Here is a 26,465-nt window from a genome sequence, read left to right as displayed (position 1 = left end):
TCATAGTATCGTGCTATGAAATGATACTTTGCAATATTTTGCAAAATACGAGAAATTTATAATCGTCTGTCACAAGGCAGGAAGACGTCGCAGAGGCCGCCAAAGTCCGACATCATCCATCATTCGTCAAATCCCCAGACGCCCTGCAGCCTGCTGGCGGGCTTCCCAAAAACAAAAGTTGCAACTTGTTTTGATTAAATGCTTTCTGGAAGGGTTCACCCCCCCCACCGCCGCCGCCTCCTCGTCTTCGTACGCCGCGGGTGGCCGCTGCGCTCCTTGACGTTCCCGTTTGACAAACATGATGGAGGACGCAGAGAGTGTGGTGTGGCTTTGGAGGTAGTGAGAACAAGAGAGCAAGAGAAACAGGGAGGGAGGGAGAAAGCAGTCAAGGCAAACAGTGGGGTGGGAAGAAAGACAAGAAAGAGGGAGGGATGGAGAGAAAATGGAAGATGGAGAGGAGGAGAGGGTCTCTGGCGGCCATGCCGATGACAAAATCAGAATGACCATCTGGCTGGCCTCAGTTTGTGAGCTAACAAGGCTGGCTGAATATTCGAGGCCACTTTCGAGCAACGATGGGACTTTGACCCCCGGCCCGCAGGGTGTCAATCACAATAAAGACAAAAGCTAAACGTTTGGAGAGGACACCTTTTAGTTTTGTTGGCGCTGCAGATGACTTATATGAAACCCTTTCATAAAAGTTTATTTTTATTTTTATTTAAGAGCAATTGCCGCGCAAGTGAGGCTTCTCTTAGCCCGCTGACTTGCCCAGAGGTGCATTTATTCTCCCGTTAAACTATTAGCCATGCAAATGAGCCTCTTCCAGGGTGGCCAATTAATAGTCAATGAGCTTGCATTCCTCATGAATTCAACATGGAGGTCCCGGCGCTTCATTTGCATGCGCGTCGTCGGCGCGGCAGCCCTCGCTCGCTCTCTCGCTCGCTCGCTCTCTCTCCCCCCTCCTCCTCCTCTTGGTCCCGAGCAGCGCGTCCTTTCCTCACCTTCCTCATTGGACGAGCTCCTTCTTCTTCCTCCTCTGTCTGAGCCGGCACCCACCGGTTGCCGCCAAACGGGCGCATATCTTCATTTTTGTTTGGCTGCCCCCGCCGCTTCCCGACAATGACAACAGCCAAGGACAGCAACGCGCTCAAATCGGCTCATCAGCAGGAGCAGGTAGCGGCGCAAATCAGCCGGCATGCGACATCCATCGCAGCCCGTTTGAGGCACAAAGTGCGCGTCACCTCGCTGCAGAGTCGCGTTCACTTGCACCCCGCGTTGTGTTTTGCGTGTGTTGCCAGGGAATTGCATTCGCACGCTCATCAACTCCACATCTCTGGCCAAAGACTCACATGTCTATGTTCTTCCAATCGATGGCTGAAGCTACACACGAGACGAGAGGCTCAAAAAAGCTTTGCTTGCGCGGGCAATCAGGAAAATTGTGTTCTTCTCGGCTGAATGGAATTGAATGTGCGTCTTCGCGGCGTATGAGGCAAATGTGTCATTTTGTGCACACTTGATTGAGGAAATGTGCTGATGTGGACAGGACAGGAAGGCAGCAAAAAGAAAAAATCCCGGACATGTATCAAGTCAAGACGGGAGCAAACAGCAGCGGCACTGCATTTGAGAGACGCGTGTGCAGTCAGCATGTGTCCGACCGGACCGGACCGGTTGAGAAAGAAAGAGTCGCTGGAGTTTCTTGGCAGATCGCGGCTTGCAAATGTCAGGAAAAGCCGCCTAGAACAGCCGAGCTCAATCAGAGGCACTGATGTCAGGTGTGTCACGTTTAACACAAATTCAAATCTTCATTCTGAACATTGAACGAACCTCAACTGATCCACTTTGGAATATTTGCAAAATTCATTATCTCGCCTTACTATGGAAATGTGAACATTTTCCTGCCCTTCACCCGTAATTGTGTAAACGACGACGCAAAAAGCCGACGTCTGCATTCTTTTGGAATCTTCCGGATCTTGTCAATTACACGTGGCCGGACTCAAGTGACAACCTTGTCAGCTCTGATTACAGCCTTTCATTTTCATTTCCAGGAGGGGGGCTGGTTGTCGGGTCACCCGTCGGTATCGCACTTGACACTCTTGAGATGATTTGCTTGGGCTAATGAAGCCGATAAGAGGCGCGGCCGAGATGATGCGCTTTGCTTGGCAGGCTGATAATCGGCCTCCCGTTTGCACTTGGTCCTTGACGGAGAGACGCCAAGCTCGTCGCGTGCCCATGCTCGGGCGGCGCCGGCCGGTCCATGATTACTTGCAATTGTCAGCAGCGCTTAAATGTTTCTCAGATGCCGTGATGAATATTCAGCCATTGGAACGATTCAGTTTTCAGAGCCGATCGGCTCCCACAAATAAAATGCGAAGATGAGCTAATCTGCCATGCAAGGAAAAGCTGAGTCGGGATGAGCTAGACGCTTAGTTGGACACGAGCGAACGGGAGCGATCGATGGCCGAGGCAAACAGCAGTCAGGGGGAGGAATCGCGAGCCGAGTGCGCTATCGATCTCGTTAAAGTCGATGCGGTCGGCGGGGGATTTTCATGGCCGTGCTACGCAAACGCAAGGCAAAGCTGACTTTCTGGCACTTCCTGGCTTTCCAGTGCTGATTAGTGCAAATAACTGACAGGACAAAAGAGGTCTTGAATGATGTGGCTGGCACATATGTTGTGTTTGCGCACAATGGTCAGATGAGTCATGAAATGATGTTGAGTCCTGTGTGCTTTTTTTTTTTTTATTGGTAGCCATTTTTATTTCTATTGTGCTTGGTGACAGTTAGCAGAAAAAGTGTTTATGAAAAATGGCAACCTTGGTTTGCTTGAAAGCCGCAGCGAGCGGCTTAGCAAAACAACTAGGCCCTTTTTTGGACTTATTTGTGTTTCGGCGCCGGCAGCTGCTTGTTGAATTGACTCAATGTCGCAAAAGTGATTTTGTTTGCCGCTCGTCGAGTGAAGGTTGCAATCAGCGCGGCTGTCGGGGCCCGCCGCACATATCACAAGCGGCCCACTGTTTTACCGGCCCGAGAACTCGGATTGCACGATAATGGCGCACGCCAGCCAGCAGGTGCCTGAATAAAGTCGCTAATAGAGCAATTATTCTCCAACAAAAGGTCACCTCGCCCGTGACGACGGGCCCACAAATCAATATGGCTAACAATTACACCGGCCCCGGGCTCGGGGCCGGGCCCGGGGCCCGTGTTTCGCTCGCCGGCTGCCAGACGTCAGCGAGCAGATCACCTTTGTATTCTCTTAAATCGCAGATTTGATTTCCCTCCTCCTTTCTTGGCTGTCATGAAAAATGCATGACGCCGCTGGCCCGGCGGTCACGTGATGGCTCGATTCGGTCACGCTTCGACCGGTGCTTCAAGTTGACGTCAAGCAAATGTTTGCCACCGTCGAAAATGTTCTACCTGCTCACGTTTGTTCCAGGCTGACTTTATTTCTCCATTGTCGTCGGAATCGATAAAACAGCCCGAGTCCCTCGATGTGGAACTTTAGCGTCTCGGAATCCTGATGGCGAATTGACTTCATTACTCTGAGAGTGTAAATTTAGGCGGCGCTAATTTGGATAAGATGCTCAGTGGGACGACCGCTTCGACGAGCTATTAAGAGCGGAGAGTGCTTTGAGGTCAGGTCTCGGGACCTGAGCCCAATACTGCTTCACCACGTCTGAAAAACAAGAGCGATTGCCTGACCTCACCAAGGTGAAGACTGCTCTGCTTATTTCTGCCACCTTGGTGAAAGATTTTCCCGTCGTCAAAGCAACACGGACGGGCTGACCCGCCGCTCGTGGCCAGACACCATCGATTTGACAAAAAGCTCGTTAAGCAGCTTTTCACCACCGCGTAGCGATCCGCCGCCGCTTTCCCGTTTGCGTTTCATGCCGTCCCTCGCCAAGCGTCTTTGAACTTTTCATCTGACAGCTAAGTCGAGGCTTCATGGCGTCCCGGCGGTGGTGGCCACGTTGAAGCGGCAGGAGAAGGAAAAAAACGTTCCAAACTTTCAGTCTGCATTTCAAATAATTGGAGTCACTCAAAAGGTCAAAATGAGTTCATCCGTAAAGGTTAGCGCATTTACGCTTCATCGTGACATTTCAGCCCAAACCTTTTTGAGAGTACGATAAACGAACATCGCTTGGAATTGTCGTTGGCGGAACATCATGTCGTCGCTCTTGACGGATGACTCAAAACACTGCAAAATGGCCGCCAAGTTCTTCCTTCTGGTTGATTCCAGCGTCGTAATTCAATTTAGATTTCAGTCGTCTAGAGCTTTGTTTTTTGTCAGACACGTTTTGTTCTTTTTTTTTTTTTGGGCCGCTCTTTTACATCGACGGAGAGGAAACAAGTTCTCATAAGCATCTGAGTTTTGTCATTCAGAGAGCACTTCAATCAAACTGAACAGTGGCCATAAGTGGGTCTCTTCCTTTCACATGGATGTTCATATTTTGTTTGAGGAGGCGATAATAAAAAAAGAAAAGGAGACGAGAAAAAGCAGCGGGCCGGAATATATTAGCCCGAGCAAACATCAGCAGGGGCCGCGTTTTATGAGACCCCAGCGCACACAAATGCGAGTATGCGGCCGCATCTCATTTCATGCAAGTCGGTGTGAGCCTTTGCATTCTTTCCGTGACGGCAATTTATTTTTGCTATGGTGGCGAGACGGACGGCGGCACGTCACGGAATGGAGGCGCGAGACGATAAGAACAAAAGAAAAGTTACTTTTCAATCCTTTATGCTCTCGGTGCGGCACAATAACAAAAACAATTTCTCCGTCTTGCTTTTTGAAGCGATGGTTGAAGACCAACGCTGCTTGATAGCACTTCCCGGTGGCCAAGGATAAATGGCAGCGTCAAGTGTCTCCTTGTTTACCTTCCATGGTCCAGCATAGTTGATAAAAGTTAAGTTGCTTGACAATTTACAGAACACGAGTTGTGTGGAAGCAGCACATGTTCAGTGACGCTTTATTAGATATCATTCCTGAGGGGGGGAATTAAACGTTATCAGCAAGCTAGACCGCTTTGCCTTCTTTTTTTTGTATTTCAGTCAGTTGAAAGGTAGTTGCGTCTTCCACAGCAATCCATCGTGACGCCCGTTGGGTGTAACGATGAAGGCCAAGCTGCGTTTGTGCGAATCGCATTTGCCGACACGTCGCCTCGCTCACGCTCGCTGTCGGCGAATGTGATGAAACGGGCGGAAAGGCTTCCGCGTTGTTCCGCTTTGGTCGACAAGATGAATGTGCGAAAAAAAAAAGTGTGTGTCGCTGCACGTGCAGCAAGAAAAGATCTGATTCACACTACTTTGAGGATCAATGGATCTTCGCGCCAATATTTTTTATTTTCATTATTATTTCGTTGAACCTTTCTGTGTGGGACAAAGACAGGAAGGATTTTTTTGCGGTTGCACAATAGGCATGCAAGCTAGCGCCCAATCAGCTGCTTGCTATTATTAGACGAGCACAAAGAAGCCTTTATAACGTGACTCATCATCGCATCCCACAACCACGCCGATGTGCTGTCGCTCCTCTTCTCTACAATCCTGTCGCCATTTTGCCCACTTATCTTCTCCCAGCGACGAGCACACATGCCTGCACACACTGGTTATAAAGTGTTGGCAAAGTGACACACACACACACTCTCACTGGGATTTCCAGTCCAAATGAAAGAAGCTTTGTTCTGAAAGCAGAAGATCAACACATAATTTTGGCATTTTGCATGGCAGGCACGGCTGAGCTTATTGTCTGCACCGAGCGGAGCGCGGGGGTCACTTCTCATCTGCTCCCGATTTGCTCTCTTCTTTCCCTTTTATCAACCAATTAGCAACTCTGTCGTCATCATCATCCATCATCAGCATCATCCATCATCCTCTCACGCTCTGGGTCCTTTTGGACCACATGTGTCAAACTCAAGGCCTGGGGGCTAGATACGGCCCGCCTCGTAATTTTAATGTGGCCTGCAAAGACATATTGCGCATCAAATTCGGATGTCGATACTAAAATAACTAATTGTTTTCATTAAGAAAAAATTGAAATATTGCTAGCAATTTTCCCCATTCATATTTTTTAAATATTTGAACAGTCTTTATTAGTCACTGTTTTGTAAACTAGTTATTCGTCACTTTGTTGTGAAGCCGATATTATAAATATAATGAGACGTTCATACATTTATTTGGGTTGACAATTTTAATGGAAACTGTGACTTCGATGTGGCCCGCGACAAAATAAGTTTGACACCACTGTTTTGGACCAATTCCAAAATGATGTTGGCGGGTGGGCTTGGTGTCATTACTGCGGGAAGTGTGAGCTTTATAACATTCTTTGCAGGAACCGCGGCGCAACCTTGGTTACTAAATGTGGGAGACAATTTGGAAATAGTGACATGAATGCAACTGATCAACTGAAAGCGATGATGGGGGCTTCAGTGCAGGTAGAAGATCTTGGCTGCCGCATTCCGTCCAAAATGTTACGCCTGCTAGCAAATCCTCCCGAGCTGTCAGGGAAGCAGGCTATTTTCTGCTCTCCTACTTTTGCAAGGTTGTCAAGGTTGTTTTTAACTAGGCACCCCCCCCCCCCCCCCCCCACACCTCTTGCTTGGCAGACCCCCATCCTCATCTGCTGCGATGCGTTCAAGCGCAGCTGTGTCACAGGTTGTGTTTGCCTGTCAAATCCGTCGACGGCCCGTGTGCGGATCATTAGGAAAATTCCTCTCCTCCTCCTCACCCTCTTTCTCGCAGCGCCACCGTTGTTTTTCTCCTTGAAATGCACGAGGCGGGAATTGTTCCCCCCCTCTGCACCCCCCCTCATCTGCCCCTTTTACTGCGCTCCCTTTGATTCATCTTGTTAGCTGTTGAGCGATCGTCGTGTCGTCACTCCTCTCTCATTTCCAAGACACTGCTCCTTTCAATTTTCTGTCATCCTGTCTTCATCTCCGTGCAAATTGCGCCCTGATTGACTCTCACGGTGCATCTGCCTCCACCCCCTCCCCCTCCCCTCCCACGTTGCAGGAGTTGGTGGGCAGCAACCCGCCGCAGAGGAACTGGAAGGGAATAGCGATCGCCCTCCTTGTTATTCTGGTCATCTGCTCGCTGATCGTCACCTCCGTCATCCTGTTGACACCAGGTATGCCGCACCTGGTGGGGGGGTGCGCCGTTATCGCGCACAGCCATTAGCTCACTAATAAATCGTAGCGCAAACAATGCAAAGAACAAGCGCCGTCCTTTGTCCAACCATCAGCGCGGCCAAGGTGGCTCGGAAAAGTCGGAAGTTAAGGTTGACGTCCGTCGCTCTCGTGCGTGGAAGCCGCGTTGGATGAAATGAAGATGAAACGCAAATAGTCCGAGAACAGACGAGGTGCCGCTCTCGACTCAAGCGGATCTCGGTCTCGGGTCCTCGTTGATATTCAGGCAGTCACGGTATTCAGGTATTCATGCTCATTTGCCTCTCCCACAACGTGTTGGCTTCTTTCTCTTCACAGGCGAAGATGACCGTCTGGCTCTCAAGGGCAAAGTGAGCGTGGAGGACCTTTTTAGAAAAGATTTCAGGGTCCACGACCCCAACGCTCGATGGATCAGCAGTAAGTCGGCCTTTTAAGCCTCATCTGACCGAATTTGGAGGCATCTTTGCCGCCCAGGAAATACGTCAAACGCTGTTGTGGTCCAATAAAGTCACCAGCCATCGAGGAAGCCCGTTTGCGTCCACGGGCCGAGCCATTTATTGCGCACGTCCAATTACCTTCGAGCGCAGTGCTCGTATTTCTCAAGGGCGCCGCAGGAGGCGCGCGAGGGCCGGCACTATTGACGCAATAAATAAAACGCAGCGTGCCGCAAACTCTCGCAGGGCTGCAGGAAGGCAAATTATAGACTTGATTTTCCTCCGTGCTCACACCGCCGGCAGGCTTCGCCGCCCAGACGTGACGGGATAACGAGGCTGATTTTCTTTTTCTGTCCCCGATCTTAGCGGCTTCCCCGATTGGCTGCCGTACATTTTCCCATTAGCGCCGATGAGCAGCGTGATTGCCGGGCGGTCGTGACCTCTGCTCGCCGTATGTTGCGGAGGCACGCTACTCCTCCCTGGTGGCCCGCTTTGGCGCCGCCCCAAACACGAATCCATCACGGTCCAATGAGTTTAGCGGAGAACAAAGTGCCATGAACACATCTGGGGGCCAACATCTGTTCGGCGTGGAGCTGAACAGAAGCTGCGCGGCAGGCGGTTGCCAGCGTACGAGATTTGATTATCTCCGCTGGAGTTTCAACACGTTGTTGCTGAGAGTCAAGCAGCGCTAAATCGCATGTCAAGAGCAAATTCTTGGGTTCATTTGAACCGCTACAATGAAGGTCCAACGGCATCTGCTCGCACACGCGTTTCACATTTGACCTTTTTGGACGCCGAAAACGCAACGCCGCTTTTATGTTTCCTTAACACAATTAAGACGTTAAATAAGGTGATCATGCGGCGCTTTCAGTACGGCGCGTAAAACTTTAGCGCTTCTAGCTCAAGATGATAAAATAATGAATTTGCGCTTCATCAGCTCCTTGCCGACCAGTTCTTTTGACGCTCGTTATCGGCAAAGAATAATATCTACTTTGCTCGTACCGCTTCTTCTAGAACAAGGCGCCGCCCAATTAGCAAAATAAGTTCCGATACGAGACGTTGTAACAAAGTCTGGCTAATGAGAATTGACTTTAAACGGGATCTTATGGAAATTGGGCCTTTTGATTGCTCGTATGCAAATTTGCTCTCAAGTGTGAAATTATACAGCCAAGTAAATATTTTGTCCAAAACAAATGTGTGTTTAGCCAAGCTGCTCAGATTTTGAGCCCCCACTCTGGTTGTTAATGTTTTAGCAATTGTCTCGCTATCCTTTTTTTGATGACGTGTTAGCATGGAGCAAAAAAACTCACCAAGATCCACAGTGTCGATCCAATAGACATTCTCAAATGAAGATGATGAGTCAGAGCACATTGCTTACATGCTACACAATGTACATTCACATACCTAGAAAGGAGGCCGCCTCTGCTCGGAGAGAATAAAATATGGACATGAAGGTCGATTTGAATAATAGAGCTGAGGTTTGACGGCGGCGAAACCGCGCTTGAGATAAGGCCACAAGGACTTTTACAGCTGCTGCAGGTTTCCCTGGCGACATCGTCTGGTATTAAAGATCGGCGGATAACGCAAAAAGTCATCTCTTCGTGGACGTCGTGTCGTTTATTCCGAAAGATCACACGGCAAGTTGTGCGGATCAAAATTCAAAGGGCACATCCTGTTGAAAAGGGATCGTTTTGATATGGGTGTGCGATTAAAGATATATTATAGACATATTGGCATGCTCACCGTCATCAGCATGGCGAGACGTCTTTCAAAATCAGTCAGGTGATTACAGTTGGGAGATGCAGATTATTCGGCCAAGGTGAAAACACCCTCCCCCCCAACCCCGTGGGCCGCCTCGCTGGGACTGGAGCAGCTGCTGGCCATTTTAATTTAGCGAGCGGGAGCCGTTTGTTCTGCTCTCAGCCAGCTGGGGATCCTGCGAAGAAATGTTGACTTTGACAGTGTCCCGTAACGGCGACGTGTGTTTTGTCCTTGTAGCACGTGTCGTGCCCGTTTACAGCCTGACCGCCAATAACGCAAAACTGCAAGGAAAAAATATACAGTAAATTTCGGACTATAAGCCGCTACTTTTTTCTCAAATTTTGAACCCTGAATCACGAATTTTAGCTGGTGCGGCTTATAGTCCGGTGCGACTTATAGTCCGAAAATTACGGTAGTCATAATTGCCTTCATGAAGAACTCTCGTCGCGTCATCAGAATGTGTGACCTCAGCTTTCAAAGTTTGTTTTTTCAATTTTTAAATTCGAACCCCTACACAAGTAATGATACCCGTGTCACCTTTTTGAGTTCACACATAAATTCTCTGTCATCATTTTGTTTTTTTGTGATTGCCGCAGTGGACTCAAAAGCTACTTTTGTCTACCTGCGGCTGTTCGAAAGTTCTTCTTGTCTATGCGGGACAGCAAAGTTGCACGTCAGGTTCCGCACTTGACAGCTCGTCTTCCGTATGCGCGGTGCCGCCGCTCTTCAAAAACTTTTCATTTGTATCAATGACATCGAAATTGCGCGTCAGTCGGTCAGCTTTTCAAAAGCCATGGACAACTTTTACTTTTGAATCAGCGCTTACTTGCGTTCCTTCTCCATCTGCCATTGTACTTATATTTATTGAAATGTCAATGCGATCTTTGGAGAATGCGCCACGTGAAGCCAAAACGAAGCCACTCTTCTTACTTGTTGGGTTTTTAGTATTCTGCTGGATCTGTGACAAAGAGACAAGACAATGGAGGGAAAGGAGGGTGAGGGGGCGGCCAACGTAGCACTTTAACGATCTAAGAATATCCTCCCTTGCTCCCCCGAGCACGTCGCCAATCAAAGCCGCTGTAATGGTAATTTAGTCACCTCTAATGGTCAATTAGCTAGCAGCTAGCAAACACGCCGCATAACAATCTCCGGGTGCTAATTAGCTCAGCCACCGCTGAATGTGTGTATGTGTGTGTGTCTGTGTGTTTGTGTGAGCTCGCGTGTGTGTCCGGCTTAGCGTAGGAGAGCTGATGGGCTAAAGGTGGACGTGAAAGGCTTGTTAAGCGAGGAGGACAAGCAGCGTCAACGTCCGCCGTCTTCCCACCTTGAAGGGCTTTACACGCTTGCCTTTCAATTTACAAACGAGGGAAGGAAAGGACAGACGAAACCCCCCTAACCCCCCCCCGTGCTGATGATACGTGTATTTCCGTAAATTAACGTGGACTACTTCCTGTCTTGTCCCCTGCAGATAATGAGCTGCTGTACCGCGACCGTGACGGCAACGTGGACCTCCTGGACGTGGACAACGACGACAAGACCGTACTGGTGCACCACAAGAAGTTTGTAAGTCGTCCAATTACAGGAAGGAGTCAGTCGCACAGTCAGTGAGGAATTCCGTTCTAATTTTACCGCAGCTTCACGAATACCCACCGCACCCCCCACTTTATTTTAAAGCTTCATTAAATCGAATATTATGAGTCAAAAATGTGCTGCGCGTAGTTAATCCTTTTTTTTGCTGTAAAGGTCTCCAAGGAGGCGCAGAGATGAATGTGAGCAGCCCGTGAATTGAAATGATGTGACATTTTTCTGCTGCAGGAGATGTACAAAGCCAGCAAGTACGAGGTGTCCCCTGACATGAAGCATGTGCTGCTGGCCTATAACGTAGCGCCGGTGAGAGAAAATCTGCTTCTGGATGTCAGATTTTTCTTTTACACCCTCGACACCATCAAGGATTTATTTGTGTGCCTCCTTGCAGGTGTACCAGTACTCCTACACGGCCTTCTACATCATCTGCAGCCTGGAGACGCCGTAAGTCACCGCAATTCCATTTCTGTGCAATCGCAAAATACGACAAATACACCGAACGAGAAAACTAGCACACTTTCGAGTCTCGACATAAATCGCTGAAATGACTCAAAGTGCTTCACGTGGTTCCAAAATGACAGAAAGGCAGAAAGTGGCCATTTTCTCCCCATTCCATTTCTCACCACAATGTTTCGTCAAGGTAGCAGTGTAAATATTGCGCCTATGAATTATTGTTGAAAGGAGCTTATTCATTTTTGTTTTGGGGCGGGGGGCCTCCAGGGAGACGGTGAACTTGAACCCGCCCGAGGTACGCAACGCTCAGCTGCAGTACGCCGGCTGGGGACCGCAGGGCCAGCAACTGGTGAGGATCGCCATTACTTTAGCGCATCTGCTCGTTCCAGAAACATTCGCGCTAGCTTCATTGAAGGCTCCAGAGTCGGGGGCATTGATAGCAAAAATTGTCGTGAGTTAAGTGGAGCGCTTTCAAACTGAAGTTGACTTTTGCAGGTCAACAAAGTTGAGCGAGCGCTCGCTGGAACGTAATTAGCTTGCGTCGAGCAAATTGATGACATCCTGCAGCGCAACGCTGTTCATTACCTGCTATCTTGCCGCTGGATTCATTAGCACGCTGACTAGATTGGTTTTGCCCCAAGATGGCTGACATTTGTCACAATGTTTTGCTATTTTGTTTTTTCAGGGAGTCAATACAGTAGAAAGACAGAATGATCGTGGTGTGAATGTCGAGGTTGTGCAGCAGCTGCAGCTTGACAAAAATACCTCAGAAACAATCATTTGAAATTGATTTCAAGTCCACTAAGCCCGATCTGAAAGTCTAACCCAACCTAGCGTTGTCTTCAAAGGCTGATTTAAAAGCTCATTTCTAAAATACAGTCCTCGTTTGAAATGCTGACTTTCATTTGAAATCCTGAAGCGTTCTGAAAAGCTGAATTTGAAACCTTGCCCGCCGGAAGCATTTGCGTGTTCCTACAAATGTAACCTGCGCAAGTATCTTGAAATCTAGCGCCGAGCGGACCTCTGCCAAGGCCAACAAATAGTCGGAAGCCATCGAGAGCCGCTGATGAAAAGCCGCACGTTTGCTTATCAGCATGCAGAGGAGAGCGGGGTGTGCGCGGCGTCGCCTTATCTCAGGCGACAATCCGCCGACGGCGCATTAGCGCCATGCCTTTAACCCGCCCCACGCAAGAGATCAGCGCACGGATTTAAACTTTTATTTGCGCAATGGCCGAGGACACGTTAAGAAATGGGAAAAGAAAGCTTGAGGCTCAATTTGAGATAAGGTGGCGAGCAGATTTGCCCCGTAGACGCGTTAGGGTGAGGCAGCGCGATAACTCCAGCTTGCCAACAATGACAGATTCTGGCCAACATTTTCGCACCGTTTGCGTTTTCCTCTGCAATTTGTGACACCGTCTTTATGCCCCCCCTTATCCCCTTCCATGTAGATCTTCATTTTTGAGAACAACATCTACTATCGCTCGACGGTGGGGAGCCGCTCCATCCGTCTGGTCTCCTCCGGGAAGGAGGGTGTCATCTTCAATGGCCTCGGCGATTGGCTCTACGAAGGTAAGGTGGCGATTGGCGACTGAAAAAAAGCCCCGTTTGCATTCTGCTCAAATCTTGCATGTTTTATTGCGTCAAAAATGTGGATGACACCACATATGTATCAAGAAATGAAAAAGAGAGCGAGAGGAGCAAAAGGAGGGCCGGGTGCTGCGTTAGCATCCCGCTAATGAATTTGTATGGGTGCCGTTGGCGTGCACGCTCCGCTCCAGCGATTCATATCGAAGCTGCGTGGCGCACGGCAACGTAGAGTAAGATGGAGACAAATTAGCGCCGACTGTACAACATGCTGCAAGAAGGGCGAGCAAAAGTCACGCCGGCCGCTGCAATTTAATTGAATGTAATTGTGCGCCCGCTGTCACAAAAAGGTTACTTGCGGCGGCGGGATTACAATGCTCACTTTGATGAGAATCTGGACGACAAATTGGACCAAAAACCATCAAGCAATAATTGTAGTTTATTGGGCCACCCATCTTGTTAACTTTGTGCAGTCCTCAAGGGTCTATCCATGGGGGAGGGGGGGGTCAAGGTCAAGCGGAGGCTCAGGCTGCCTCCGAATAGAAATGAAAATCCGCCTGCCTGTGACTGAGCGGCAGATTTGAGGCAAACAGGGCGGCTGAAAAGCTTGGTCAATAATCTCCCGGCCTTGAAGCTCCTCCGGCTCTCGCATCACGGCTTTTGTCTTCCGTGGACGGAGGAGACTGCAAATACAAAAAAAAAACATCCTGAAAGGAGTGTGTGCGATTGTCCAACGGCCTTGATGATTCCTGGGCGGCTATTTCAGATCTATGGAGTGAAAGGTAATCGTGAATTACGTCCCTGACGGCCCCTTGTATTCTGCTGAGGCCTGATAAAGGCCAAAAAAAACAAAAAAAAACACCCGCGCTGACTTTGATTTGAGTCACTTTTGCCTTACGGGTATTTGTGTTCCTGCGGCCGACTTCCAAGTAAAGATGTCAACCTCAGATTTCCTCTCTTTGAAGTGCGGCAGCGTGTGGGTTGGGGCGGCGTTTTTAATAAATTGAATCGCTGCTGAGGCTCTCGCTGCCGTCTCACCTCCTAATCCCACAAACGCATCCCTGATGAGATTTTGTGACGCAGTCGGAGCGGAGCGAGCGGCGCTCTGTTCAAATCAATTGTTTTGTTCGTTGCCTCACAAACAAAGACTCGCTCGAGCACCGTTGGGAAAACAAACAGCAAGCTAAAGTCGTTCGTAGGTGAGATAACAAAAAAATAAATAAAACCACGCCATTATTTTGAGTAATTATTTCCCCCCAAATCCATTTGAAATAAGCATCCATCTATTTTCTCTAATCTTCATTCAGGTCACCAATGTAGAGGGGGAATTTAAAAAAAAAACACAAATAAAATAGAACTCCAGGACTTTTGATCATGTAAATTCTCTTTGGACTGGATTAAAGAATTAAAAGTAGTTTTAGCGCCCCCGCAGCACTTGGGTCTGCTCGTTAGGAATCTGAAAAGGCGGCGAAGAGCCATTCCCTTGCTTCTGAAGGGTTCACTGTCATTTATCAAGAAGAAAAAAGGATTGAAAATTAAATCGGCTGCTTTAATGATGCTAGTTTTGCTCCACTTGATGTCTTTATTATCTCAAGAAGTGACTCTCAAATGAAAAGAAAATCATATTGCTCAACATGGTGCTCCCTGATGAACAAAATCGAGCTCATTGGAATGCACAATAGCGCCGCCGCTTCCGCTAATTGCACCAAATGAGCCCGGTGGCGATTACTGGACATTTGCCCAACCACGTGCCTTAAAGGCGGAGAGGCCCATTAGAGGCCGCCGCGCTCAAGGGTCCTTGAGTCAATCGTCGAGTTGGCCGTGATCAGCAGTTGCGCCTCTCGCGCTTTGAATGGAAGACGCGCGTCGCCGTTTTGAGAAGAGCCAATTAGCCCGAGCTGCCGCTTTGCTCGCCTTTGTTGGGAATCAAATGGAAGCCGTGTGGCAACTTGAGCCATTGAGGTGGAAGACTGAATCACAATAAATGTCTTCTTGAACATGTGCATGTCAATGGCAAACCAAGAGAAACACAGACGTGTGAACAACAGCAAGGTTAGGCAGTAAGGAGAAAAAAATAAAAATAAATAGACATACACCACAGTCTAACGCATTTTTTTTCTATTTTACGCTCCATTGAAAAAAATGACAATCGTCTTTTGCCGTTTAGTGGTTCCCTTTTGGCCTTTTCAGTACATTTACAGTTTTAGCGATGATTGATTGTATCAAGATTTGTGTGTATGTTCTGCAATAAGCAAGAGCCTGGAGCAAAGCTTGCTAGAAATATTGAAGAAGCTGAAGCAAAAGTGTCGAGCTAACAAAAGTGACACGAAAGCAGTTCAGGACGAGGATGAATATTTGGTTATACAAATGTGCTTGTGTTTGCTGCCGATGACTTCTTTCCACCAGGGGGCGCACTTGCTAATGTGCCCGAGGCTTGCTTTTCAAATATGACTTCTGTTACGTACTTTGAGTTACACGTTAGCCACGTTAGCCACGTCACGATCCCATGTTTTGATCTCGTGATTGTTCAGAGGAGATTTTCCGCTCCCACGTGGCCCACTGGTGGTCTCCGGATGGCGCTCGGCTGGCGTACGCCACCATCAACGACACCTTGGTGCCCAAAATGGAGCTGCCCATGTTCACCGGAATGCCCTACCCGACGGGCAAGGAGTACCACTACCCCAAGGTTGCTTCCGGTCGTCTTCAATCTTCTCGTTCTATTTGGCTAGAATGAACGCGTTTGTGTCCAGGCGGGCGAGGAGAACCCGACGATCACCTTGTACGTGGTCAACCTGAACGGGCCTCTTCACACTATCGAGATGAGGAGACCTGACGACCCCCGACTGAGGCAAGGCGAGAGCCTCGCATCAGGTGACCGCCGCCTCGTTGCAACAAGGCTGACGAGGGCGTTGCGGGTGTGCCTTGCAGTGAGTTCTACGTGACCATGGTCAAGTGGGCCACCGCCACCAAACTGGCGGTCAACTGGCTTAACCGAGCGCAGAACATCTCCATGCTGACGCTGTGCCAGGCCACCACGGGGGTCTGCACCAAGGTCGGACTTTAGCATAAATGGGCACAGCTATTGAAAATGAGCTCTAAACAAGCCAAACGTCTCCACTGTTCTCTCCAGAAACACGAGGATGAAAGCGATGGATGGCTTTACCGGCAGGTGAGAACGTCAGGAGCCGGGCACGTGACTTTTCCAGTCAAAATGATTCTCTTCACCCGCTCGTCTTTCAGAACGAGGTGCCTCTCTTCTCTAAAGATGGCCTCAAGTTGTTCTTCACCAGGGCTATCCCGCAAGGCGGCCGTGGAAAGTTCTTCCACATTTCCATGTCCATCTCGCAGGTACAAATCAGCTTCTTGTCCGTTCCAATGCTTCGGAGTGGTTGGGATCGGACTATTTCCCGGTTTTCACGACTTAAAGCGTCCAATATTTGCGTGCAGCCGAACACCAGCGCCGACACCCTGCAGTCCATCACGTCTGGTGACTGGGACGTCACCAAGGTCTTGGCCTACGATGAGCAAAGCCAGCGCATGTGAGTCGGCATTTGCCTAGTGAACGTCAGCCCGCCGCGATCGTTGCCAGGCAGGATACGGGGCCCCGATTCTGAAGGAGCCTTGTTTCATCATTCCAGATACTTCCTGAGTACAGAAGATGGGCCAAAACGTCGTCATCTTTACAGGTGCCTTTCCTGCACTTCCCAGGGCCAAAACGAGACTCAAACATTTTTGGTTTGTTTTTGTCGTCAGCGCCGACACCTTCGGGTCGTTCAACCGCCGCTGCCTGTCGTGCGGGCTGCCCGACGCGTGCGGCTACGTCGCCGGCTCCTTCTGCCACAACATGAGCTACTTCCTTCTCCACTGCCAAGGTGTTGTAGAAGATCCATTTTGTTCTGCAACTATATCAGGTTTACAGAATAGGATTGTGAGTATCCAATCACATCATCTGTCGTCGGGGGAAATGAGATTCCTCGAGGAGAGCGCTTTCCGTCGGCCCACTGGGGCGCCTGTAAAAATGATTTGTAAAAGTCGTGACATCATCACGGTCACAACGGGACTGGGAGCGCGGCTACAAGAACAAGTGTGACCTGTGCTCCCAATTTATTAAGAGCAGCACTCCACTCATTTCTTTGTCCGCTTTCAAGGCGGAGATGTTGTCTTGCCACTTTCCTAAAAGGAACAACGTTGTTTTTGCCACCTTTACCTACAAGGTCTTGGTGTGTTTATTTCTTTCCACAAACCAGAACCAAACAAAACATTCACGTTGCGACACATGGACCTCTGAAGCTCGAAGCTCAGCACGCCTACGATTTGTCAACACATTTTATCGCCATGCTCCATCTAGGTCCGGATGTGCCGTTCGTGTCCATTTACAAGACGCAGACGGATCGCAAAGAAGTGGATGCCCATGTCGATGGAGAGACGCGGGACAGACCCAGTGAGTAATCGAGCGTGCATAGAACACAAGCCTTTATAGCCCAATAACAACATTCACAATGAGTGGATGTTTGTCCACTCTTGAGGTAATCTGATTACTCGTCTCAAAGGATACCTTCTCATGAAATTACAAACGTACGTGAGCCGTGTAATCATATTTTTCCCTCCGGCTGCTCGAATACGCGTCCGATGCGTTGACATCAGGCCGATCGATTCTCCCGCTGCACCTCGTACCGGAACAAAAGTATTATGACGCAGGACTTTTGAATTCCACTGACTACTTCTTGTGCTTTGTGGTGCTCAGGTATGGTGGAGGTGTGCAAAGTGGAGAGCAACCAGCCGCTGAGGCGGACGCTGGACAACATGCAGACGCCCAAAGCGGAGTTCTGGGATGTCGGCGTTGACGACTACAGTGCGTCGTGTGAAAACGCCCCGTGCGGCTCCATACTGTCTTCGTAACCCATCTTGTGTTTGGTCTGGTGTTTCTCAGCGTTAGCCATGCAGATCCTCAAACCTGCCGGCTTTGTGGAGTCGGCCAGCTATCCTCTCGTGCTGCTCATGTATGTGCCGCGTGTGCGCTTTGCGGACGGCTCAAGTGTGTGCCTTGCAAATGAGCAAAATGGTTGATTGTGCCGGCGCAGCGACAGCACTCCCGGTGGCCAGAGCGTGTCAGACCGCTTCCACCTGGACTGGGCCACGGTGCTGGTGAGCAGCTTCGGCGTGGTGGCGGCGCGCTGCGACGGGCGGGGCGGCGGCTTCCGGGGCACCGACTTGCTGCAGCGCATCCAGAAGCGGCCCGGCGCCCTGGAGGAGCTGGACCAGCGCCAGGCCATCAAGTGGGTGCGGCCGACAAATTCCAAGCATGTCGCCCATCGACATATCTGATGCCTTTTTGTTTGCGGCAGCATCATTTTGAAGAAGCCCTATATCGACAAGACCCGAGTGGGAGTCTTCGGACAGGTAAGTGTCGTCACTATCCGAGGACTCGGTTGTGTGATTCTCAACCACCAGGAAGAGCTTTCATACCGCAGATGTTCCAAAGCACAATTTGAACCGTTCTTGTGGAGACTTTTGAGACTAACCCTACCACACTGAATTCATGACAATGCTAAGAATGCTAACCGTCTGTGTTGTGCTATCGTAGGAGTACGGCGGTTACGTCACTAGCTTGTTGCTAAGCGGCGACCTATCTCCTGCCAGATGTGGCGCCGTCCTCTCGCCCATCACAGACTTTGAATTATACGGTGAGGTTCCTTTTTGATTTCCAACTGCTGCCAGTCCAGGATGTAGCTAATGCTAATGCGTCTCCTTTTCTTCCAGCTTCCGCCTTTTCCGAGCGCTACCTGGGGATGCCCAAACCCGACCCTCGCGCTTATGCGGTACTAACGCCTCAATTCCATCGATGACCTTTTTGCCTTGCTTACCGTGTCCTTCTTTTCACACCGTGTCCTTCGGTCAGATGGCCAACCTGGCGCACCGAGCGGCTCAGTTCCTGGACAAGAAGTTCCTCATCATCCATCCGACGGCGGACGGTAAGAAAAAGACGCAGTTGCCGGCCGGCGTACCACCATGCTGAATTTAGCTTTTTTTCTCTTTCCTGCAGAAAAAGTTCACTTCCAGCATTCGGCCAAACTTATTGCTCAGCTCATCCACGAAAAGGCCAACTACACCTTACAGGTAACCAAGCGGCACAAATGACATTGAGATTTTTGCTTGCATGTCCGTAACAGGAAGAGAACATTTTGCTTTTTAAATAAACAGCAAAGCGACTTGTTCTGTTCATTGTGAATTACGGCTAGTCCCCGAACCCTGACAAATATCCATATTTTTCCAATATGTTCTCCTCAGATCTACCCGGACGAGGGCCACTTCATCCGCAACGAGGCCACTCGGCAGCACCTCAGCCAATCGCTGGTCAACTTCTTCGAGGAGTGCTTCAGACTACCCGAGCACGTTTTGGACGACGAGCCGGACGACGACGACGAAGACGAGGGTTAGGGTTAGCCCGGACCGCACCCGGACCGCCGCCCCCCTCGCTCCTTGCACGCCCCTAAAAAACGACGAGTCCTGGGTTTTACGCATCTACGTGGACCTCGCGCCGGACTTGAGACTGCCTCCGAAGCAGTCGAGGATCACCTCCATCTCTCAACTTGGTCACTTTGTCCGCGGAAGCCCAAACTGTTCCCAGAGACACACTCCGGAATATTCCGATGGACGAGCTCACACGTGGACTTGACGCTCGCAGAAGGGGACGCGTGAAATCTTGTATTATATTGAAGTGATGAAACTGCATTTTATGGGACTTGGGTGGCAATTTTCTAAAGTTGTGATGAACTTGTTGCACTGTGTTCTCTAATTTTTCTTTTGTTGTCGATTGTTCACGATGTTTGTAAAATAGCACACAAGATAAAATGTTTCCACCGTGTAATTGTGAAATGGTTGGGGAATATGACATTTCCTCACTTTTGTCACCATACTGCCTTAGTTTGTCACAAAGACATTTACGTCACAATGCATTCATGAGCAAGCGCACTTCATAAAGCTATCTTGAATCCTTAAAATGCTACTGGTGATATTTCTGGAATGATTGTTTTGATAATTGGAGAGCTTTTTTAGTTGTTTTTTTCTCAACTGTGTCAGTGAATATGGGCTACATGAGCACAAGGCTAACGTGTACTGTACAGAGTTAGTAAACAAAGGTCAAGGCAAGTTAAATTCACGAGCGTAATTTTCTTTCCACCTGCTTCTTTTCTTTCATTACATAGTAATAATATTGCCGCACTGTCTGTTTGACATCTTGAATGTTCCTTCACGGAAACCATTAATTCTATTTCCACGTTGTGAGATGAGCCTCTCTGCCATATAAATGTTACTCAAAGAAAGACCATATTTTATAAGTATGTCAATGCAACTATGGAAAATGGAAATAAGCAGATCAATATTCAGATTCAATAAACACCTTTTTAATCAATTGGCTTCATCGTTAAATGTGTTTGTGGTTGATGACACAATGCAGTCTCATGGCCACCAAAATAAAACGGTTGTATGTTAGGGTTGACAAATGATTTTGATCGTATGATTGTATTGGAATGTTGACTAGAATCATTAACTTTGTTAAAAACTTCTACCTTTCCTTGACTCGTGGAAACTTTCCACATTCGGTTGTTGAAAGTTTCCACATGTGGAAACATTCTTGCTTAGTTATCCAAAATGCTCCACTAGTATCTAGTGAGTGAACGAAAAGAACGAATCTTTTCAGTGAACGAATAACTTCCTTAACTTTTACAGTTCATGACTTCAACCAGTAGGTGTCAGTAATGCGCATTGAAGCTGGTGCCACCACGCCGTAAAACAAAACGAAGAAAATGACGTCACTTCCTGTTTACGAACGAGTCGTGAATTGCATTTTCCGTTCGCCAACTGAACGGATCTGTGAGTGAACGAGTCAGTGAGTGATTTGCATTTCCAGTTCATCGCGAGAACGGATCAGTGGGAACGAATCCTGACTTTCCCGTTCGCGAACGAGATAATGGGTGAACTGCCTTCCCGTGCATCAACGGATCAGTCAGTGAACGTGTTGCGTTAATAACGCCTAAATATTGTTATCCAATATATCTACTGCAATTTCACATTAGATTGCTGGTTTGAAATGTACTTTTATTATTATTATTATTATTATTTTAATAAACATTAAAACCTGTTCAAACTTGTCTGGTGTTTTATTCCTTGTTTTTATTTTTTTGGGCATGAAAACTGCTTTATATGACAATATGTACATGTGTTTTACGTTGTGTAATATTGGTGTCCCCCAAAATAAAGAGCAAGTAGTCAAATACACATTCTTGACACGTACAAAAAAATGCATAAAGTTATTAGGTACGACTGAAAATGGTGGTGTACCTAATAGAGTGTCCGAGTGACGTCACAGATCAACCAGCCAATCAGGAGGTGGGGGTGAGGGCGGGTGTGGCACTTTTCACTTTCAGTTCAGCTTTGGCCATGATATTTCCCTAATAAAGTGGCCTGTTAGTAGGTACACTTGAAAATGGCGGTGTACCTAATGGAGTGTCCAAGTGACATCACAGATCAAACACCCAATCAGAAAGTGGGGGTGAGGGCGGGTGTGGCACTTTTCACTTAAACCAGGGGTGTCGACCTCCAGTCCTTGAGGGGCCGCGTTCCAATATGTTTTCCAAGTTAGGCTCGTTAAACACACCTGCGTGAAAACATTTAGCTCATTTTCACGTTCTCGGTAGCTAAAACTTTTCACGCAGGTGCACTTAACGAGGTAATCACACGGACACTCCATTAGGTACACCGCCCTTTTCGAGTGTACCTAATAACAGGCCACTTTATTAGGGAAATATCATGGTCAAAGGTCACAGGTATCAAGCTCTAGTCCTCGTGGCCGCGTTCCAATATGCATTCCAAGTTACCCTCGTTAAACACACCTGCGTGAAAACATTTAGCTCATTTTCACGTTCTCGGTAGCTAAAACTTTTCACGCAGGTGCACTTAACGAGGTAATCACACGGACACTCCATTAGGTACACTGCCATTTTCAAGTGTACCTAATAACAGGCCACTTTATTAGGGAAATATCATGGTCAAAGGTCACAGGTGTCAAGCGCTAGTCCTCGGGGCCGCGTTCCAATATGTTTTCACAGTTACCCTCGTTAAACACACCTGCGTGAAAAGATTTAGCTCATTTCACGTTCTGCAGGAGCTAAAACTTTTCACGCAGGTGTACTTAACGAGGGACTCACACGGACACTCCATTAGGTACACCGCCATTTTCAAGTGTACCTAATAACAGGCCACTTTATTAGGGAAATATCATGGTCAAAGGTCACAGGTGTCAAGCTCTAGTCCTCGGGGCCGCGTTCCAATATGCATTCCAAGTTACCCTCGTTAAACACACCTGCGTGAAAACATTTAGCTCATTTTCACGTTCTCGGTAGCTAAAACTTTTCACGCAGGTGCACTTAACGAGGTAATCACACGGACACTCCATTAGGTACACTGCCATTTTCAAGTGTACCTAATAACAGGCCACTATTAGGGAAATATCATGGTCAAAGGTCACAGGTGTCAAGCGCGAGTCCTCTGGGCCGCGTTCCAATATGTTTTCACAGTTACCCTCGTTAAACACACCTGCGTGAAAACATTTAGCTCATTTTCACGTTCTCGGTAGCTAAAACTTTTCACGCAGGTGCACTTAACGAGGGACTCACACGGACACTCCATTAGGTACACCGCCATTTTCAAGTGTACCTAATAACAGGCCACTTTATTAGGGAAATATCATGGTCAAAGGTCACAGGTGTCAAGCTCTAGTCCTCGGGGCCGCGTTCCAATATGTTTTCACAGTTACCCTCGTTAAACACACCTGCGTGAAAAGATTTAGCTCATTTCACGTTCTGCAGGAGCTAAAACTTTTCACGCAGGTGCACTTAACGAGGTAATCACACGGACACTCCATTAGGTACACCGCCATTTTCAAGTGTACCTAATAACAGGCCACTTTATTAGGGAAATATCATGGTCAAAGGTCACAGGTGTCAAGCTCTAGTCCTCGGGGCCGCGTTCCAATATGTTTTCACAGTTACCCTCGTTAAACACACCTGCGTGAAAAGATTTAGCTCATTTCACGTTCTGCAGGAGCTAAAACTTTTCACGCAGGTGCACTTAACGAGGTAATCACACGGACACTCCATTAGGTACACCGCCATTTTCAAGTGTACCTAATAACAGGCCACTTTATAAGGGAAAGATCATGGTCAAAGGTCACAGTTGTCAAGCGCTAGTCCTCGGGGCCGCGTTCCAATATGTTTTCCAAGTTAGCCTCGTTAAACACACCTGCGTGAAAAGATTTAGCTCATTTCACGTTCTGCAGGAGCTAAAACTTTTCACGCAGGTGCACTTAACGAGGGACTCACACGGACACTCCATTAGATACACCGTCATTTTCAAGTGTACCTAATAACAGGCCACTTTATTAGGGAAATATTATGGTCAAAGGTCACAGGTGTCAAGCTCGAGTCCTCGGGGCCGCGTTCCAATATGCATTCCAAGTTACCCTCGTTAAACACACCTGCGTGAAAAGATTTAGCTCATTTTCACGTTCTCGGTAGCTAAAACTTTTCACACAGGTGCACTTAACGAGGTAATCACACGGACACTCCATTAGGTACACTGCCATTTTCAAGTGTACCTAATAACAGGCCACTTTATTAGGGAAATATCATGGTCAAAGGTCACAGGTGTCAAGCTCGAGTCCTCGGGGCTGCGTTCCAATATGTTTTCCAAGTTACCCTCGTTAAACACACCTGCGTGAAAACATTTAGCTCATTTCACGTTCTGCAGGAGCTAAAACTTTTCACGCAGGTGCACTTAACGAGGGAATCTTGGAAAACATGTTGGAATGCGGCCCCGAGGACTAGAGCTTGACACCTGTGACCTTTGACCATGATATTTCCCTAATAAAGTGGCCTGTTATTAGGTACACTTGAAAATGGCAGTGTACCTAATGGAGTGTCCAAGTGACATCACAGATCAAACAGCCAATCAGAAAGTGGGGGTAAGGGTGGGTGTGGCACTTTTCACTTTCCGTGAAGCTTTGACCATGATTTTTGATTATTTGATTTATAAAAAAATAAATCAGTGTGTGTGTGTGCGTGTGTTTGCAATTGCAAACTGTCTCCAGTGTGGTTCTTGCAAAGAAGATATAGTGATGAACACTAATCACGAATCAGAGGCAAAGGTCCAAATTTTAATCCACAAAGCACATTTAAAACAGACAAGTCTCCAAAGTGCTGCACGATATGAGAAAAACATGGAAACAAAAGGACAAAATCATTAAAAAAATAATAGTAAATAAGAATATAAATTTCAGAGTTCACGAGTTTTATTTTGTGTAAACGTGATTTCATAGGATATCCTTATTATACATAGTATGCCTTACTATACATGAAGTCTATCGTGAGGCGGGAGGTGAACTGTGAGGGCGTGTCAGAAATAGTAGATTTGCTCAAAGACGCTCTCTGCGCTGGCTCTCACGGGACTGAAGTTGTAGATGAGCGCTTGACTCTCCTCGTCCTTTGCGGCAAATCGGTGCAAGTTCTTCCTGGCTGTGAGCGCAAACAAAACAAGCGCACCTTCAGCGAGGCAAGAGCCCACAGGCCGCTTTCTTACCTTCGCCCACAAAAAACTCTGCCATGTAGAAGGTGAGGCGCACTCCCAAGGGCGTGTGCTCTACATACGGCTTCCTCCACTCAAAGGCGTTTTTCTCCGGGTGCCACTGCGTGCCGTAAATGGGGTAGTCGAACGCTGCGGAGCACACGGGCCGTCCGTCAGGAAAAGCGCAAGGAGTGGGCGGCTCATTCCGTGTACCTTCCATCGTGGACAGAAACTCGATTTTTCCGTCTGTGTTGGTGGAGAGGACTTTGTAGAAAGAGGTCAGAGTGTTGCTTCTGTTGAACGCCTGCATGAAAAACAACAAGTTGGCAAAAGAGCAGCAACGTCGCAGCGCGATGGTCATACCTCCATGGGCAAACTCCATTGGTGCGAGTTCTCCGTAAGCGGTTCCAAGGCCAACGCATCCATGAGCTCAGCGGGGAAGTCTCGGAACATTCTGCTGCCTTTGGCCTCTGGGAGTAAGGTTAGGGTAACCCTAATCTATGACCACGTTGAGATAAAGGTGCCAAGCGGGTGGCGAAGAGCACACCTTTGGTGAAGTCGAGCGGCAAGGACACGTCGCTGGTGTTTGTGCGCGTCAGGAGCGAGACGCCGTTGGTCAAGAGGAGGAGCTGCTCCAGGCCCAGGCACGTTCCCCAGATGGGGAAGAGGTCACCCCTCTGCTTGGCCTGTGCCGCACACATCCTCTGTCTCACTCACAAGAGCGGGCGTTTGTTGCGCAACCACGTGCCTACCTCCAGGCTCATCTCGTAGAAGATCTTGGCACTCCTCTGGTAGCCTGATGAGACTATGCTGGCCCCGCCTCCTGGGAAAAGCACGCTGCAACGAGCGGCGAGAATTCACAACCATGAGAATGTCCCAAACTGACCAACTTGTGAGAAAATGCAAACGCCAAATGGATTTGATCACTTGAGATGTTTGGAACGCCTGGCCACAGAGCCATAAATATACTGCAGGACTTTATCTTCTGCACTGAAGCAGCGGGGTTTAAAATTTTGCCCCTCTGCTTGTGTGAGTCACGTGCTAGATTTACAGACTTGCACACACATTCATGGACTTTGGAAAAGGGTCAATGATGGCAGAGTCACATGTTTTCTGTCAATCACCATAGATGTGCCAGAAGCAGCAATGTTCACAAGTTCATGGCTTTATTGCTGTGACTGAATTTGAAAAAAACACAACTAGCAAACCGTACGTACCCATTCATGGAGTCGAAGAGTCTCCTGTACTCTTTATCAGTCTGATTGATCCTGCAAAAAGAGAAGCTCCAATGCACCGCCACGACAACGAGTTGATGGAAATGATGTGGAGCCGAACCTGATGGGGACCACTCGGGCTCCTGCCGCCTCCAGGAACTTGACATAGGAGGCAGCGATGTAAGAAGTCTTATTTTCTGGAGGCTTGGACAGATCCTGCGCTAGTATGCCTTTGAAAGAGAATGAACACACGTTAACCAAAAAATAAACAAGTCAGCTCAGAAGAAGACAAACTTGGAAATAGAGGAAGTTGACCTATTATGGGCTTGTCGTTGCTTCCAACTTGCGTCGAGTCAAGCGCCGGCAGGCAAAGCAAAACAAGCAAAGAAACGCAACACGTGAGCACAAACATGTTTCGAAGCGAAAAATAGGAGGACAGAGACGATTCGAGCGTGTGGCAGCCTCGCTTGGCCAACAACTTGTCAATAACAGTCATCAGAAATAATTCGGGAGCGACGTGAAAATCGATAAATGGGAGTTGTAACCTTTGGATAGGGGATCCAGGTTGTCAATCTTAGGATTTGCGGCTTGTGTCAGCCCGGAAGTGCGTCTCCAGCCACTTCTGCTATTTCAAAGTAAACCTAAAAAAAAAAAAGCTCAACAGCGA

The 26,465-nt window shown here is 48.3% G+C and overlaps 2 protein-coding genes across 4 annotated transcripts in view; one reads left to right on the top strand and one right to left on the bottom strand.

Annotated features, from left to right (window-relative positions):
- dpp6a (dipeptidyl-peptidase 6a) overlaps positions 1-20,376 on the top strand; it is a 37,736-nt gene extending 17,360 nt beyond the window's left edge. The window contains exons 1-26 of one of the 3 annotated variants that reach the window (XM_037279730.1): positions 1,065-1,170; positions 6,998-7,112; positions 7,468-7,566; positions 10,813-10,907; positions 11,160-11,234; positions 11,320-11,372; positions 11,649-11,730; positions 12,830-12,950; positions 15,497-15,651; positions 15,716-15,813; positions 15,894-16,017; positions 16,096-16,134; positions 16,206-16,313; positions 16,413-16,504; positions 16,604-16,651; positions 16,719-16,837; positions 17,314-17,406; positions 17,710-17,817; positions 17,896-17,965; positions 18,047-18,241; positions 18,311-18,365; positions 18,550-18,649; positions 18,726-18,784; positions 18,865-18,937; positions 19,009-19,082; positions 19,254-20,007. In XM_037279730.1, coding sequence (XP_037135625.1) covers positions 1,117-1,170; positions 6,998-7,112; positions 7,468-7,566; positions 10,813-10,907; positions 11,160-11,234; positions 11,320-11,372; positions 11,649-11,730; positions 12,830-12,950; positions 15,497-15,651; positions 15,716-15,813; positions 15,894-16,017; positions 16,096-16,134; positions 16,206-16,313; positions 16,413-16,504; positions 16,604-16,651; positions 16,719-16,837; positions 17,314-17,406; positions 17,710-17,817; positions 17,896-17,965; positions 18,047-18,241; positions 18,311-18,365; positions 18,550-18,649; positions 18,726-18,784; positions 18,865-18,937; positions 19,009-19,082; positions 19,254-19,403 — 2,454 coding nt within the window. In that variant the 5' untranslated portion in view covers positions 1,065-1,116 and the 3' untranslated portion in view covers positions 19,404-20,007. Of the gene's footprint in view, positions 1-1,064; positions 1,171-6,997; positions 7,113-7,467; positions 7,567-10,812; positions 10,908-11,159; positions 11,235-11,319; positions 11,373-11,648; positions 11,731-12,829; positions 12,951-15,496; positions 15,652-15,715; positions 15,814-15,893; positions 16,018-16,095; positions 16,135-16,205; positions 16,314-16,412; positions 16,505-16,603; positions 16,652-16,718; positions 16,838-17,313; positions 17,407-17,709; positions 17,818-17,895; positions 17,966-18,046; positions 18,242-18,310; positions 18,366-18,549; positions 18,650-18,725; positions 18,785-18,864; positions 18,938-19,008; positions 19,083-19,253 lie in introns of those variants that run through there. The other 2 variants (XM_037279728.1, XM_037279729.1) reach the window with 2 other exon arrangements.
- A 3,918-nt stretch (positions 20,377-24,294) lies between these two features.
- On the bottom strand, positions 24,295-26,337 carry ggh (gamma-glutamyl hydrolase (conjugase, folylpolygammaglutamyl hydrolase)). The gene is made up of 9 exons (XM_037279731.1): positions 26,114-26,337; positions 25,920-26,028; positions 25,802-25,852; positions 25,337-25,421; positions 25,132-25,270; positions 24,948-25,054; positions 24,798-24,888; positions 24,600-24,734; positions 24,295-24,535 (listed from the first exon to the last, which is right to left on the bottom strand). Exons 1-9 carry the CDS (start codon positions 26,292-26,294, stop codon positions 24,417-24,419), a joined length of 1,017 nt encoding a protein of 338 aa, XP_037135626.1. The 5' UTR covers positions 26,295-26,337; the 3' UTR covers positions 24,295-24,416.
- Positions 26,338-26,465: the final 128 nt, after the last annotated feature.

Source organism: Syngnathus acus, chromosome 20, assembly GCF_901709675.1.
Source record: "Syngnathus acus chromosome 20, fSynAcu1.2, whole genome shotgun sequence".
NCBI classification, from domain to species: domain Eukaryota; kingdom Metazoa; phylum Chordata; class Actinopteri; order Syngnathiformes; family Syngnathidae; genus Syngnathus; species Syngnathus acus.
The sequence above is the reverse complement of the archived record's forward strand: the minus strand, read 5'-3'. Positions and strand labels throughout refer to the sequence as shown.